This window comes from Onychostruthus taczanowskii, unplaced genomic scaffold (assembly GCF_017590055.1).
Source record: "Onychostruthus taczanowskii isolate IOZ18803 unplaced genomic scaffold, ASM1759005v1 scaffold49, whole genome shotgun sequence".
NCBI lineage: Eukaryota > Metazoa > Chordata > Aves > Passeriformes > Passeridae > Onychostruthus > Onychostruthus taczanowskii.
In genome coordinates this window covers 1-16,775 of record NW_024502458.1, presented here as the reverse complement: position 1 = coordinate 16,775, position 16,775 = coordinate 1, and the positions used below count along the sequence as shown (strand labels likewise).

Genomic DNA, 16,775 nt, shown 5'->3' with positions numbered 1-16,775 from the left:
AATTCAGTTCTGTTGTGGCAGGAGGTCATTTCATGAAGGTGTTTATCATGTCTTTTCTGCAGATTTCCATGTTATGGCTGTGTTGCAGTTGGCAGCCATGTGCTTCAGTAGCTGTGACTTTGAGTAATACAGAAAGCTCAGTTTTGGCCTCCCACCTCTCTAGAGGTCAGTTAGACTGGAATGAGAGTTTTTGACTGACTTCTCACTGAGTGAGGGAACAGTTGCAGAGTTCACATTTGACATTGTCTGAAACAAAAGCCAGTTTCAAATTTGCCTTGGAATCATGCTCCTCTCAAGTATTTCTGGTTTGGTTTTTTTTTTTTTTTTTTTTTTTCCTTTTTTTTTTTTTTTTTTTTTTTCCTTTTTTTTTTTTTTTTTTTTTTTAAAAGTCAGTGAATCCCAGTGATCGTTGTAGCTAGACTGGAATACAGAAACAATGGTTTAGTTTCAGGACTGGCTACTAAGACTTTACACATTTTAATTTTGTGAGACTAAGCGTGTGACATATCCACAATTACTCTATTTAAGAGCTCCATTTTTGACTGCCTGGACGGCCTTTGCTTTCTTAAATCAGAAGGAGGGAAAAGTGGGATTTTATTTTTCTATGCATGGTCATAACAGGAGGAGGGCAGTTAGGGGCAGGCAGAATAAGTTTCTGTCTATTTAAGAAAACCCAAACCCAATTGTTTTAATAGTGGAAACATTTGCTGGTTACTCATAATCAAATTGTAGTTATAAATAGGAGTTATAATGAATGCCAAAAGAAATCAGAGGATCAAGAAGGAAGATAATTTTTGAAGCTGTACAGAGCAAAGGAAAATTGGACAGTCATGACCACTGCATCCTCTGCAAAAATGTACTTCCTGTGCATTTATAATTGTTTTATTATTACATTAATAATGTTTGAATAGAACTAGTCTCCTTTTCAGTTATAAAACTCTATCTTAATCTGGCTTGTTGCCAGAGAGTGGCCTTTTTTTTTTTGCAATGGTTAGAACAAAACCTACTGAAGAGGTGAAAAAATTCCTTTCTTTGAGTTGGGTTTTTACTATTATGAAGTGTGGCTTCCATTCTTGAGTTCTCTGTTATCAGCCCAGCTCCTGAGCTGTGCCACAAACAACCTTAAGTCTTTCAATAGATGTTTTCAATAGATGTTTTCAGAAAATGATGTGGTTTAAACACTGCCTTGATTTAAGAGGCAAATTAATTACTGGAAGTGGATTCAAAGCTGGAATCTGAATAGACATATAATTTCAGGTTATAGTTCATATGTTGCTGATAATTACAATGAATAATTGAAAAGTGATTATTAGTAATTTGTTATTTATACTGCAGAGTTTTAAGTGGGAAGAAGGAATAACAGTACGCTGGTCGTGAAAAACTTGAGCCACATAACAAGAGACCAGAGTTGAGAGTGAAGGTATGAATGCCCATTAATTCAATATTGAGTTTAGACACTAAAACTTTGAATATTGGTGGGGTTTTTCAGCTGGAATAACCTCTAAGTGAATGATTTCTCTGCTGCAACGATGATCAGATAAGAAAAAAAAAATTAAGTGATGTATGAACAAATCTTGTTATGTTATGTGGAATGGATGCTTGTAGATTCAGGAGTATGTTAAGGGCAAAGCCCATGCTCAGGATCTGAAAGTAAGGAATAGTTGTGTGGCTCACTTTGAAGTGCCTGGAAAGAAACTCTTCTGACAGCAAACCTGCTCATCCACGTCTGTAAGCTGTGAGCCCAGAGCCCTCTGGTGTTGCCAGAGGTGTAACAAACATCAACCATCTACACCAGCACGGCTCAGGGTGACCTGCAGGTACTCTGACCTGTCAGGAAAGACCTGCCAAGCCAAACACTTTCTCCCACCCAATCATTTATTGACTCCATTATTAATCTATGGTTTTAAAAAATGGCATAATAAGGTAAGTGGCATAATTTGTCCTAGCTTGTAGGAAGGTTTACTTTGGAGCTATTACCCAATCTGTGTCAGCGACAACTCAGAGCAAAGATAGGTCCTGTGTAAAGGAAAATTTAGGAAGAATGTAAGTCTGCTCTACTGCATCCATTGCAGTGCTCTGGTTTATATGTACTCCATGTCTTGTTTCAAGATCTTTCATTTTGTCTTTAATGCCCAAAGCATTGTTCCCTGTCCTTCTTCTGAACTGAGGGTTCCCATTTGCTCTTTCCCAGCACTGGGACTGCATCTGTGATAGAAATCCTTCCTTCTCCAAGGCAGGGTCTCCAGTACTTCCTCAGGCACAGCCTTGTGTGTCTCCATGATTTACCTTGGCTTATGTTCCCCTTGCTTCCTGTCTCCCCATGCCAGGACTGAAGGCTGTCAGTGCTCTTGCTTCTATTTCTGTTTTTTCTTTCCTTTTTATACCACCAAACCCTGCTGTCCCATTATCACCTGTCAGTGCTTCCATGTGCCACATGTCTCCCCTTCTCTTCTTCCTCATTGTATTATTTTTTTTCTCTTTCAGTGTGTGAAATGGCTAGTGGTACAGACTTATTACACACAGGGATCTCCAGGAAATAGGATATCTTCTGGGATGCTGAAATACAGGCTTTGTATGGGAAAACAACAAATGATCTTGAAGCAACATGCAGGAAATCTGCCATTTCAGTAGCTCAGCGGTGGGCAAGGAGCTGTTGTGGACCAACAAAGTGCATAATAATTGATTTTCTATAATAGACATCATTTCCCTTCTCTGGAATGAACAGGAGAAGAATAATTTCCTAGCCTGCCTGGTAGGGCCAGAAGCTCTGTTACACACTGAACTAGTCATGAATTCAGCAGTGGTGCTGCAGTGGGAAGCCTGGCGGGTTATCTGGGAAGGGAGGAACAGAGCAGTGTGCCACCTGGGGGCCTCGCTGGGCAGCAAAAGAGCCCAAGGCATGGAAAAAACTGTCAACAGGAAGCTGGGACCGGAGCTGGGGATTTCTGCCAGCAGGAAGTCTGATGGTGTTAGTGTTTCTCACGGAAAACTCAGTGCTTGCCTCTGAAGGGGGAACTACAGGGGTGGTTATTGTCATGTAAAAGAAAAAGAGGTGTGAGAGCAGCCGAAGCTGCTGCAGGGCACCCTGTTACTCCCTGTGTTGAGCCTTCCAAACTATAGGGTAGGAGAAAAGTTTAGTAAAACAACTTCAGCTTTTTACTGCTCCCCTTACAAATACTAGAGCAGTTATTCATAGAATGTTGCACTATACAATGTACAGTCAGAGTTGTGGTGGCTGGTTCAAAGTACCCTGTTACTAAAGCTGAGTAGTGTAAGAAAAATTCCACAAATGCCAGAGGTGAAAAGGAGACCAGAGATTCCTGCAATTTTATTTGAATAAAGGGAGAGAGCCTACCACAACACACACCTGTGGCATTTTCTCTCTGGAGGTTTCAGAGGGGGCACTCTCCTTTTATCCTCAGCTCCCAGCTGCATGTTGCCCTCTCCCTTTCCCCACTGGCTGAGGCACCAGGAAGGTTCAGCCTTCCAGAACCACCTACCACATATCCCACCTTGCACCTACCGTTTTACCCTAAAATTCAGGAACTCGGGCTGTGCAGACCCTTGTCTGTTTCAGGAGCAGAACTGCCTGGGCTCTGCAACAAACCTGCTGCCCAAAGTCGGTAGAGACACCGGGACCCATTTCAAAGACCTTAACACCCAACCTTCACCCAGCAAATTGTTTGTAGAGACATGAGCTTTCCTCTCAGTAGCAGCCACATATATTTACAACAGTGCAATTTCAGGGATTTATTTATGTTGCAGTGGGCTCTAAACCATGAGAGACTGGTTTGAAATACTTTGGCTAGTTTATGGCAAACAGGTAAAGAACTTTCAGGGCTACAAAACATGCAGACTCAGAGAGATGCTTGTCTCTGAGAGTTCACTAAGTGATAGCAGCTGAGGTGATGTGCTTGGAACACTTCCAAATGTTTGGGTTTGAGTGGTTTTCATTCAAAGCAGTATCAAAGCTCTATAGGGTGTTAGGTACCACACTGACTTTTGACCTGGAACTATGTTTTATGGACTCAGCAACTCTCATGCAAGGGATTCACTGAAAAGTCAAGGCAGACATGCTGTAAAATGCTCAAAATTTATTAATCATAATTGCTTTTTTGTGTCTTAAGGAACAAAAATAAAATAATATTCAAAACCAAAAGAAAATATACCATACCCAGACAACATGACTGAGAGTAAGAAATGGGATAACATTAATTGTGAAAGAAATTACCTAATAAATCAGTTTTCAAAAAAAAAAAAAAAAAAGTAATAAATAGTAGTGGTCCAACTTTTTTAAGCTTCCTAGGAAAGAATTTACAATTATTATTATTATTATTATTATTATACTTTTGCTAAAAAAATCCTTCATATGCCTCTGTTGGCAAATATATATATATTTCTTCTGTAAACAATTAACCACATAACAAAACAAAATTAAAAATCCATATTTTCATACAGCTACTATGCTGATGGTGTTATGTAAACAAAAAGTAGTGTGCAGCAGCTTCTCACAATAGGATTTTTCCTTTTCCTCACAAAAACAGGTAGGGAAATATGTCCATTATAAATTGTTCAAAATATTGAAGTTTATAGTTTTGAAAATATATGGCCTTCTGCCCTCTAAGTTTTCCTCAACAAGAAAAAAGAAACCTATAGAAGCAGAGGGGTACAGTTTTCCTTGGGTTTGGTTTGTTTTCTGGATTTGCCTTTTGATTTTTCTCGGTGAACTGGAATGAAAATGTTATTAGAAGTCCAGCACTTCCCAGAAGACAAATGAACAGAAAATGTCAAGATGAATTTACACCTCTCAAGGTGTAAAAGAAAAGATGTAAAAACCAATGGGAGATACATTGATAATGAAAGCTGAAATTCTGTAGACAGACATACAGGGGGTTTATGCAGGAAACATCATCTGTTCATCCAAAATTTTAGCTGCTCTTGACACTTTTGTATTTTTTGAAGTTTCTTTATTTAGTCTTATGCTCAGCCCTTGCTTGAGGACTTCTCTCTAGTTGTAATTTTTGGCATTTGCTTGCTCCTGAGAGGTCTTTGTCTGCTGTGTCTCCTGTTGGGTGTTGCCTTGGGTAATGCACTCAGCACCCACACAGCTGCATTTCTCCACGTAGGTGTAGGAGTGATCAAGGGAGGTTCCATCACTGCACATCAGAGTCACCTTCCTCTTGCTGGTCTTGATTTCCTGACAACACGAGCATTTGTGCACCATTGTGTTTGTCGTTTGAGAATATCTGATAGAAAAAACAATGAGAAAGATTCAGAATTTATGTGAGAAATAACACCGCCCCTCCCACCCATTACAAAACCAGAAATTGTGCACTTGCGTGTGGGACTATTGCTCAATATTAGCATTCTTACAGTATTTTGGTGAAATACAGGAAAATTGCTTCTCATTGTAAAATTTTATGACTCTAAGTATTCATTAAGGCACAGAAAAAGTAAAAATTTATTCCAGATCACACAGCAAGCCAGTCCAGTGAGATAATAATGAGAAACAAATAACCTCAGTTTTAAATGGGCAAAATTAAAATTTGGGTCTATTCACTATGGTGCTGAACAAGCTGTTGAACACTGAATCTCAAGGAAATCATGCTCGTACAATGTCATGATAATTAGCACAATGGAAACCGTTGATGATGGAGTGGATGTTGGACACATCAGAAAAACACTTGTGATTTGCTTGATTTAACTGGTGTAAAGAGTAGAAGACAAGAGGCCACAATTATCTTTTATGCCACTTACCGTGAGTAAGCATCACAGCTGCCTTCACAGTATGTGATCTCAACAGGTGCAGGAGATACACAGCCATGATAGTTGATGACAGTAGTCATATTGTACTTCATACAAACTGAGGTCATCACAAAGCAAAGGAAAACAGGTTAAAATACATATGCATATGAATAGATAGCTGTATATGATACGACAGTTTGTAACTGAAAACTAAGGTGGATGGGGCTGAAATAGAAAACTACGTCACAATGCATTTTTCTTTCAATTGCTGAGGGCCAAATGAGGACTTGCTGTTTGTGTTATCAGTGGATGAAACTTTCCCTTTTTCTTAGGCAACTTGATTCAGAATGCAGAAATTAAGAGCAGTACTGTGGCAACTGCTCTATGCACACTCATCTCTCAGAACTGGCTTCACTTTCCTCCTTAAAGAGAATGTATTTATGGAAATTGGAGAGTAGTCATAGTCATCACCCTCCCACAAAAAAGCCAGCATTTAACAGAAAGGGATGGGAAAGTTCACCATCTGTTTCACTAGAACCTAAAATGCATAGTGGAAGTGTCCTGTTCCTTTCTTTTCCACCTGTTTCCTTTCTCACCCCGGTGAAGCAGTGAACCGAAACGTGGTCAGTTCACCTCTTCTGTCTATGCACCCATTGTGCAAAATGGGCTAATATACCCAACCAGGCACATATAATCAATACTTTTAACAAAATTATTATTACTTACGTTTCGGTACTCTTCGGCACACTAAACAGCAGCCATCTTCAGATAACCTGATATCATCCTTAAGTGGGAAAACATAAAAAGATAACTTAGGTTTCATATCTGCATGCTAAAGCAGACTTTCCCTGCTTCCTAATTTTCTCTGGCACCAGAGACTGTGTATATTTTTGTATTGCCATGGAATCTAATTTCAAGCAAGGCTAAATATCAAGGGCAAATAACTCTTATTAATATTAAAATAGTGATTTGAAAATTGAAATGGAGGAAAACCCTCAGTTTAATAGTATAATTTCAGCAAGTAATAAAGCTCCTAGCACATGTAAGTCAAAATATTGTGACCAAAGTCAGTAAAAGTAAGGGATTATAACAGAGAGGATAACACAATGGATGAAATAAGTGACTTGCTAGATGCTGATTTTTGCTTCTAGGTCACTTGACACTTTAATGTATCCAAAATATTATGCTATATCCTTTTCTCTAATGTCTGATCCTCAATGAGGATTTTTGTAACACTCATTTTAATTTTGAGTTGCTTTTCTGAGATAAAACTTGACTGGGATCAGGTTCAGAGAGGATAAAAGGAGAGGTACTTCCTGCATGGTGCTCCTGCTAGTTATTTTCAGTGGACACTATGATCCTTCTATCACTGGTGTTAGGCACTGCAACCTGTCCAAAACTGAGAACTAGTAGAACAGTACTTACTGGATCACACTCATCATAGTTAAAGGCAGGACAGCTTGCCTCTTTGACGACTTGAATGAACTGGTCAGCATGTTTTTCACATGTGTAAACAGTACAGTTATCACCAGGTGGATTCCAGTGTTCTCCTTCCTGAAAGTAGTCAAAATTAATGCAAATTAAAATCTTCTTATATCAAAATGAAACAATGTCTTATTTTTGCTGCATATAGTAGTTTGATTATTCTGAACAACTTCCTTGAATTTCAGCTGATAATTATTTGCCATATTATCATACTGCTATTAAGTGTTTTTCATTAACCAGGTGAAGAGGTTCTATTTTTACATGGATAGAGATGTGTTTTTTGTATGAATAGGGTAAGTACACGGACTCATTTGGAAAGAATGATTTGCATTTCAATAGTTTTGTCATTAGAATTTATGGATGTGTCAAAATGCCTCCACAGATAAAATTATCCTTTAAGAAAAATGGGTGCTACAGTTTCAGAACTGGAGGCAAACAAAAGTCCTTTGCTTTCACCTATGTATTTTCCTATGTTGATTTCTGAAAGCCACTGTTCAGTATCATAGCACAGTTGCTGCCAGAAGCCTTAGAGCTGGCGTTCTGTGGTGTAAGGTATTGTTTAGGCTGTGTGGAGATTGTCCAGCCCCTGCCTGAGTAAGCATTTGCCTAATATGAGAAAAGATGGAGGAAATAAATATGACAAATACGAGGAGAGGAAAGAATGGAAAGACTAGCAGAGTTCCCCAAAAGTGAGGTAAACCAGAGGTAATTACATGGAGCACATGTGTAATGTTGTCTCCCACGGTCACTACACAAGCTGCTGCCTTGCACGTGCCACAGCACTGTCCGGGTTCCACAGTGTATTTATAGCCCTGTTTTGAAAGAAATAGAGAGACAATGGCATTAAGTCAGGTCACTGGCCTGAACTGCTGGTTATTTGAGCTGAGTGGGGTAGGAGTTTCTAGCAGCAGAGCAGCACTCACCAGCGGGCAGTATGTGTCACAGATGACAGGCTGGCACGTGACCGTAAGGTGGTGAGGCCTTGAGGGAGAGGATGCAGAGCAGGTACATTCTTCACAGGGGCCTGATGGAATGGCAGCTCCAGGCTAGGGGAAGTTGGAAAAACCCATTACTGGTCAGTTAAGTTGCTCTGTGCATACACATCACAGAAAATACAAAGATGACCTATGAATAGGCTAAGCTATCCATAAATACAATTTTGGTTGTTTTATTTAAGCAGAGTTTCTGGTTTGGTAATATTGATTTTGGAATCAAATTCTGCTGATGTAGAAAGGAGGAGAGCAGAACATTATTTTGCTTGTACAGAGGGTGAATCACCTCAGTGAAATAATGAATAATGTTTTATCTCAGGCCTTCCTACAAAATATGGACCATGATGGGTGTCTCAAAAACACTGCTCTGCCAACTATGTGAGGGTATATTTTCATAGTGAGTAACTCTGTGTACTTACTGCATAATAGGTTTCGTTGACTACACAACCCTGTCCTGTAAAGAAGGAAGAAGGAGGTGTAAGTTTTAGGAGCCAGAAATGCATGAAAAAACTTCTGTTTCATAGCTTTGTAGGCCCATTTCATAAGCCTGTGGCAGTGGCCTTAAAACACTCATTCACGACAAGGCTCAATATGATACCACAGATAACTTACATCTCTCTTATAAGGTTTTTGGTACTTAGAAAAATACAGCAGTAAATAGCACATGAGGAGGGTGCACAATACTTACTGCATTCAAAGATAGGACAGCAGTTTCCAGGTGGCATTATAGTGATTATTTCCTGTCCCTCTAAGCACTGGGGTGTGATGTCAGTGCAGAGGCTTGTATTGCAGTCTGTTTCATGTAAGAGAATATAGAAAATAATAAGCTCAGAATTTCTGAATTAAAGCAATTTTGTTTTACGTTAACTTCTGAAGTCTTCCCATAAGGTAGATATGGTGTTTACACAAGATAGTTTAATTACTAATTCATTCTATGTGCCAAGGTGCTTTCAATGTAATTAGGCTTTCCCATAATCTTTGTGAAACAAAACATTGAGGAGAACAGAGTAGTAATTGCTGGAAAGAGATAATTTCAAAGAGAAATTTGTACTGGTGGAGAAATCTGATGACTCTCTGGTCTGATAACTGGTTCTGGAACTTTCCTGAGCAATTTTTAAATAGCCAGGACTGTTTTTTTAATTTTCCTAATATTGGTCTTTGAAATTGAAAATTTTTTTAATGGTTTTTGAATATTGTTTCAGATAGTGGCAGTATTAAATGCTTTAATGTTAAATTATAGAAGATTTTTAGTTACTTTTCTATGTCTAAGTATGTAAAATCTTTTAATCTTTACATTTGTTATCTTCAGGCGTTTACTGTATGCTCTGCAAGAAGGCTCTAAAAAGCGGGATGAGGGAAAAAAGCATTATGGCATCAATGCAAAGTATTAAAAAAAGTGAAATGATTGCTGTAGTTTCCTCAAAGTAATGTAGCATATTGCCCATGATAGAGAACAAAGACAGTACTCACAGCATTCGGTCCTAGTACAGCATGGATCTTCTGGTATTGGTATCTGAACAGCCATGTAACCTGGTTCTTCACAAAATACTTGCTGTGTCAGAGAACATTCGTGCCTTGTACACTTCACCTTAAGAGTATTTTTGTCACAGACACATTCCCGGCAATCTTTTGTCCATTTTTCTCCTGGCTAAATAATAAAGAAAAACACAGACAAAGGAAAGAAAAAATTATAATAGAAAATTAAACCAAAATAATTTTATTTGCTTCTAGCTGACATATTCATGCATATAGTGATAACTGATTATATAAGTTTTTTCATATTTTAGATTTTATAGGAGACCCTCAAACTGCTTATTTGGGGAAGACATTGGAGGCCACTAAAGGTTCTGAGTTCACAAAGCTATTACTTTCTATTTGTTAATAGTATTAGTATGAAGGTTACAGGAGTTCTAAAGGAGAAGTGATTGAGCCTCACATCCATTTTTGAATAAGAAATTATCATATGACATACTTATTTTCACATTAGGTTGCTGATTTCTGTGCAGCTGAGGAACTCTGAATGCAAGATATGAACATGATAAGCAATAGGTAAAGTCTCCCTTAATTTCTAGTAATTTTAGCAAGCCAAATTTGTGGAAATAAAATAAGCGTAATGCCTAACTTCCACTACTACCATCTCTCTATTTCTCTCTTCCTTTTTTTTTTTTTAAGGTTTTTTTTCCTGTATTTGAGGTTATTGAAAGAATATTTTATCACTTATTGTTAATTTTTTTAGGGGTGCTTTAGTACTCATTATTTTTAAGACTGAAAGTGAACATTTGTGACAAAGCTTTGGTTTAGTAGAACACTAAATATCATCTTGTTTCACTTGTCTGTGCTCATTAAGCCACACTCAATGTGATACTCACCCATCTGGACATTCCATTTGGTTCTCTGCAGACTAGAAAGAAAAAGAGACAAACAAATGAATGGGTATTTACACCACTGAAAACTGACAAAGGAGTACATACATGCAGTTTCAAATAAAAATACTGTGAAGATAAAGCTAACAAGAAAATGAATATGCAGACTAATTTTGCTGAATTTAGAGTTCTACCATCTTAGTGGGTCTCACATAAGGAATGATGGATGGGGAAAAGGGAAACATTGACTATTATTCAATTTGTGACTGGGGACACTCAGGGAAGCTGATGTGCGATGATCTGACCATGTAGAAGATGACTATAGAACTCAGGCCTCCTGACTAACAATCCCTATCTCTATTTATTCCCCAAATTAGCTACAGATGACTTACAGCATTCAGAGACACAGATGTTGCTCTCTGTATGCAGGAGTGTCATTCCTTCAGGACAGAAACAGCCTTCAGTTACTCCATAGCCAGGACGCTCATAGCTGGAATGGGAAGAATATATCTGCTTGAGTACAACACTTGTGGTGAGGCAGAGGGCAGAGCAGTGTGTCATGTCAGATACAAGAGAGACAAAAAATGTACACTTTCTGAAGGGCAACAGGAAGCACCTGTTCCTAGAGCTGATTGGTATTTATAAATCTTGAATAAGTTAGTGAAATTCGCAACACATTTCATTGTGCAATAACTCAAATTTCTGAGGAAAGTAGATAAGAAAAATATAAGCAGGTGCTTCAGGGTCGGGTGTTTTTGTTTTTTCATACCTTTGGTCACAGGTAACTGGGTTAATGGGCCCACATGGCTTGTATACCATGCTTGATGGACAGCTGAATGCTGTATAGAAAAAGACAAAAAAAAAAAAAATTAAAAATTGACAGTAGATGCATTTTTTTTCAGAAAAAAAATACTACAGCTTTGCCTTCTTAATCTGCAGCTTCTGTGAGAAAGTACCCCACTGGGTTTTTGTAGACAGTAACCAAGTTTCACATATAAGATGTGTTTAGTGAATAAAACACTAATTTCTACCATTTATCACACATATTTGAGTCCTGCAATACTTACAACATGTATTGTTGGTCATTCCTCTCCAGTCAATGCAGACGCCTCTAGCAGCACACTCTGTAGCATATATCTCCAAACTGGAACACTGCATGAATTCATCATCTATGCGACATCCATCAAAAACACAGCCCTTGAAAAATGGTTCTGGTGGTATCACGGTATGACATTCTGCAAAAACCCTGCAGACAGTAAAGAAAGCAACCCCTTCCATATTAATGAGCCATTATACAAAGTCTGTTCCTGTCAGACAACACTTTCCGGTTAATAGCATGTGACTCTGCTTCAGAAAGGAAGGTACTATGAGAAACAAGATCCTAGGAATGGCCAGTAAGCTGGGAGATAGATTCAGCAAAGATTAAGAAATCTGTAGTGCCTTTTTTTTCTAAAGATGTTAATGGTCATAGTATTTCTGTATGTGTATACAGCTTTCTAGTGGCTTGACATCAGAAATATAGTGTAAAAGGCAACTGCACTAGATTGAGAAAAAAGGAATGAAAGAAGTTGCAACAGAAAATTGACACATAAAATAGTTCCAAACTTACTAGACAATACAGAAAGCATGTATAAGAGGGCTTTTATAAGTAACCTTGTCAGCCTACCCAGGTATAGGACATACTTCAGGAAACAAGCCTTTGCACTTTTGGAACTCCATATTTTAGGTAAAACATACAAAGAAAGAAGGACATTTCTCAGCTGTTTGCATCTGCTCCCTTCATCTGTTTGGTAACTGGCTTCTCTATGATTTGTATTGAAGACCCACTTCAAATTTAGAGTTCAGTCTTTGCTTAATACTTAATGAACAAACTCTGGAAGTGTTGCATCCAGAGAGTATTGATTTTTGTGCTCGCTGCATCCTTGATTTTCTGACTTTACCTCTCCTTGCTGTTATCTTTGGCATGCAAATCATTAAGGCAGAACTGTTTCTTTTGCAAAGGCCTTTTACCATATATATTCTGTCATTAAGCTGACATTTTCAGTTATTATCACATACTAAAGCTATAGCTGTTATTCTTCTTGTAAGATACTGAGACAGTTGTGTCTAGAAAAAATGAATTTTCTTTCTTACTCGCTCAGGATAAGTTTGCAGAGCGGAGGTGTTTGACACTGCGGCTTTGGTGGAGGTGTGGTTATAGTTGGTGGTATTGGTACTCCATGGCATGACTTGTTGTTGTCAACAATCCAGTGATGAGCCATTTGGGGACAGGAGGAAATGATCTTACCACTTGGTAAGCGGCATTCATCTGCTTTATTGTTTGTACATGTTCCTGGAAGAGACAAGCTGGGTAAGTCTCCTAAGCCACATCAGAGATGCACAACACATTCCTGGGCTGATATGTTTAGGTGTGATGTGCTCATGAAATGCATATTTTGCCTTGCTTCATAGGGAGCACTTTCTCTAGTTCTATGAACTTTAGTTATATGAACTAGAGGTTATGGAAAAACCATAACCTCTAGTTATATGAACTTCAGGCTATGGAAAAACAAACAGATGTAAAACCCCAGCCCCAAAGAAATATTGAGCTTTTGAAGTCCTACAGAAGTTGAAGAGCAAAACTGTACTCATTTCCATTTACTGCTGTTTAAAAATCTCTGTCATTGTAAGACTGCAAAGCCAGAGTGGGTGAGCATAACCCCACCCCAAGGTAGGGGTGGGGAAAGAGGACCTGCTCCAATCTGGGCAGCCTTCTTACCACATTGTCCTTCGGTGTTGTTGCCGAATTTGCTGTATGGGAGCTTGACAGAGAAAATCAGACCACTAAAGGTGATGACAGCACCAATTTCTTCTATTTCAACAATCATATTGATGCCAAGAGTGGAGAAAGAAATGCCATCTTTTTTGAAGCCTGGTTCAACAATCTTTTTGTTGAAGTACATCTGAATGGGTTAAAAAACAAAACAAAACACCACATCAGAATAAGCAGTGCTTCTGCCTGATTGTTTTAAATAATATATTTTCTAATCTTCATAATTATGGATAACTCCATATTGTTGTTCATCACATCCCGTGCCCATTGGCATCGGAATGACAGCATATATTTGCATTGATATCTTGGCTTGTATTGCTGTATTGCTAAAATGTGATAATAATCTAAGTGGCCTCTACATACTGTGTTTGTGATGATTGTATGCTAATACACAGTATTCTATGCATATAAATACGAGTATTTGAGTATTTCATTGTATCCCTCATGATTATGTGCCTAGGAAATATTTTTCATATGAAAATGTGTGGTAGTTTTCTTTAGCTACAGAAACATCCTTGCCATTATTATGTAATAACTTTGCCAGATAATCACACCATCTCTATATTTGATATTAATTGACATTGGAAGAGTTGTCTGAATTCAAAATGAAGTCAGATGCCTTTAGTGACAGTTTTATGTAGTAGTGATCATATTTATTTGTTAAACTTTTCAATTTGTAGCCCACTATCTTACATGAGTTAATAAAGGTAAACTTACTTGCCTAATAGTTTTTTGTCAGAAGTTATTCTTTTCTCACTGAATCAGACTAAAGCACGAGTTAAAATTGTCAGTTATTGTCTTCTTTCACAGGACACCAATGTGTGTTTCTGACTGAAAATTTGGCATGGCACTGTAAGGCAAGAGTGCCTCTTCAGACAAAATTTTCTCTCTTTCTGTAGATTCTCTAATCAACTAATAGATTCTCCAGTGTAAGAGTGGGACTATCTTTTAATTTTCATTGGTTTGTCAACACTGCTTTGGATCTTGAAGGTGAGGTGACAGTCTAAGCTACACCCCTTTTCTTCAGCTATACCTCTCTTCACTGTAGGAAATTGAAGGGGGAATAGTTTCAAGACTGTTTGGTGCCGAAGTTCCATATGGAGAGAAAGCAGACATCCAGAGGATAAGGGATACATATCCATTTCCCCCCGGGAGAAGACTCCTGCTTGCAATTTGCACTTGTGTTTCTTCAAAGTGTTCTTGTTTACATAAGTGTACGGCACAATGTACCAGTTTTCATGAAACATGAATTTTGTTCTTAGCATCCAGTGCAATCCTTTTTTTTCCCTCCTAGTGATACCCTCTGCCCTGATCACCTCCATGATGTGATATTCTAATAGACTGTATCTCCAAATAGCATCTGTAAGGCTCATAGACACTATTTCTTTCTTGCAAAAATAGAAAAAAAATATTTACCACATTGGTCATCACACCATTCATGAGTTGACGAGTCAGCACCACTTCTGCAGATTTGTAGAAAATAATAATGGATTTAGGGCAGGAGAGTCCATCTTTTGCATCACAGTAATAATTGTCAATGTAAACACGGAAGTTGTCATATCTGGGGACAATCTGTTTCACCAGGACGTAAGTGCAGTTTTCAAGGAAGGTATAATAGGTTCCATCAAAAGTAATGTAATGAGGATCACCCCATCCACTACACACACCTGTACAGAGAAAATATTTGGAAGATTAAGATGAGAATTTAGGTAGAAGAAATTTTAAAAACTGAAGATCCTGCAACCCTAAGAGCAATCCTAAGAAATGAAAGTGCCCATATAATCTGTGTAAAGCTTAGCTTTTCTTTTTTTAAATGTTATTCCTGAATCTATTGATGCTTACATTGACACTCATATCGGTAACAGCATCCATTTTCATCAGGTACCAGCATTGGTGGATATTTGTTTGCACAGGTAATTTCCTTTACAGGTGGGCAGTACGTTGGTACTACATCTATATTGTTGTCTCCATTGCAGACGACTTCAGTACAGTTGGATAATTTGAATCTTTCTCCAGGCTGCAAAATGAAGAAAAACCTTTTTCACAAAACTCTGTAAACAGATATAACCTTTGCTCCTCTTGTTAAGATTTATGCTATGATGTTTCCAGTAATGGTAGTGTTGGAAAAGAAAGTATGTGTTACTTCTCTTCATCTTGTGGTATTAATGATTTTTAATGGCAACTAGAGGTATTAAAAATTCTGACCACGTTATGGGGGATAAACCACACTGACTTTTCTGAAACGAAAACAAAGACTAAAATGAAAATTTTCACTGAGAGAAAAAAAGTTGTTGATATTGTACAGGATTAGCTTTTTTAATGCTAAAAGGAGGTGGAAACCTTAACTACACTTGTTTCTTCTGCATGAGGAACTCCTCTGGAGCTTGGGGACATGTATTGGGCTACAGGAACTGCTTTCCTCTATTCTGTGTATAGTGTTCTTCAAGGTCACCAGAGAACATAGGAATAAAAAAGGTGAAAGGAGTATAGATAAAAGGGCAGTAGAATGGAAACAGATCAAAGCCTTTACTGGACCTTAAATATTTCCCTTTAGTGAAAAAATAAGATAAATAAGAAAACACCTTCTATTATGTCAGTGAGAAGATACCTTACATATGCAATGCACCAAAGAGTTTCACTAAAAATAAAGTAGCAAGAAAAGAATATTGTCACTTGCTTTAGCAGTATAAAAAACTGAAATTCAGAAAAAGGAAAAATCAAATATTTACACTGCCCATCATTAGCAAAATAATTAAGGCAATCAGCACATATAAGGTTTAAAAACTCCAAACTTTCCCAATCATGAATCACCCAATAAATTATATTATTTCAACAGTCAAAAAATAACACAGAAATTACATACTTGTAAAGGAGGGTAAATAGTGGAAACACAACCATGAAAAGGAGGACGTGTAGAGGTGGAAGGCAGAGGAACTGTTGTTGTTACTGTAGACCACTCCGAGGATGTGGTAGCTGGCAAAGTAGTGACAGGACAATGTACACTGTGTCGTTCAATATTACATGTCGGGCTACAGATGGCATAAAAACGACATCCTTCACTATCAAGTCTGTTGTAAATCAAGTCACCTGCAAAAAAAGAAAAAATAAAACATTAGGGGAAAAAAAAAAAAAAGGAAGGCAAAAAAACAAACAAAGGAAAAGGATAATAAAGAAAAAGAAACAAGCAAAAAAACGACACAGACGAAAAATGGGAAAATAAATAAAAAAAAACCCAAAATAAAGCACACTAACCGGGCGAAAAAATAGAATCACCAATCTTGCAGAAACATGGTGTAGTCGAAATAAGAGGAGAAGTTGTTGTAAAGACCGGTTCACTTAGGGTTGAAAAGGTGGAAGTGCTGGTGGTAGTCGAAAGAG

The 16,775-nt window shown here is 37.9% G+C and overlaps 1 protein-coding gene across 1 annotated transcript; it reads right to left on the bottom strand.

The window, feature by feature from the left end:
- Positions 1-5,008: 5,008 nt before the first annotated feature.
- On the bottom strand, positions 5,009-16,484 carry LOC121341565 (mucin-5AC-like; the record flags this gene model as incomplete). The annotated part of the gene is made up of 14 exons (XM_041415146.1): positions 5,009-5,246; positions 5,758-5,863; positions 6,472-6,529; positions 7,171-7,299; positions 8,154-8,276; positions 8,642-8,676; positions 10,592-10,623; positions 11,355-11,424; positions 11,653-11,831; positions 12,719-12,917; positions 13,344-13,527; positions 14,814-15,064; positions 15,240-15,414; positions 16,261-16,484. Coding segments are annotated over 14 exons (2,003 nt in total), but the record flags the coding sequence as incomplete, so codon positions are not given.
- Between the last annotated feature and the right edge of the window lie 291 nt (positions 16,485-16,775).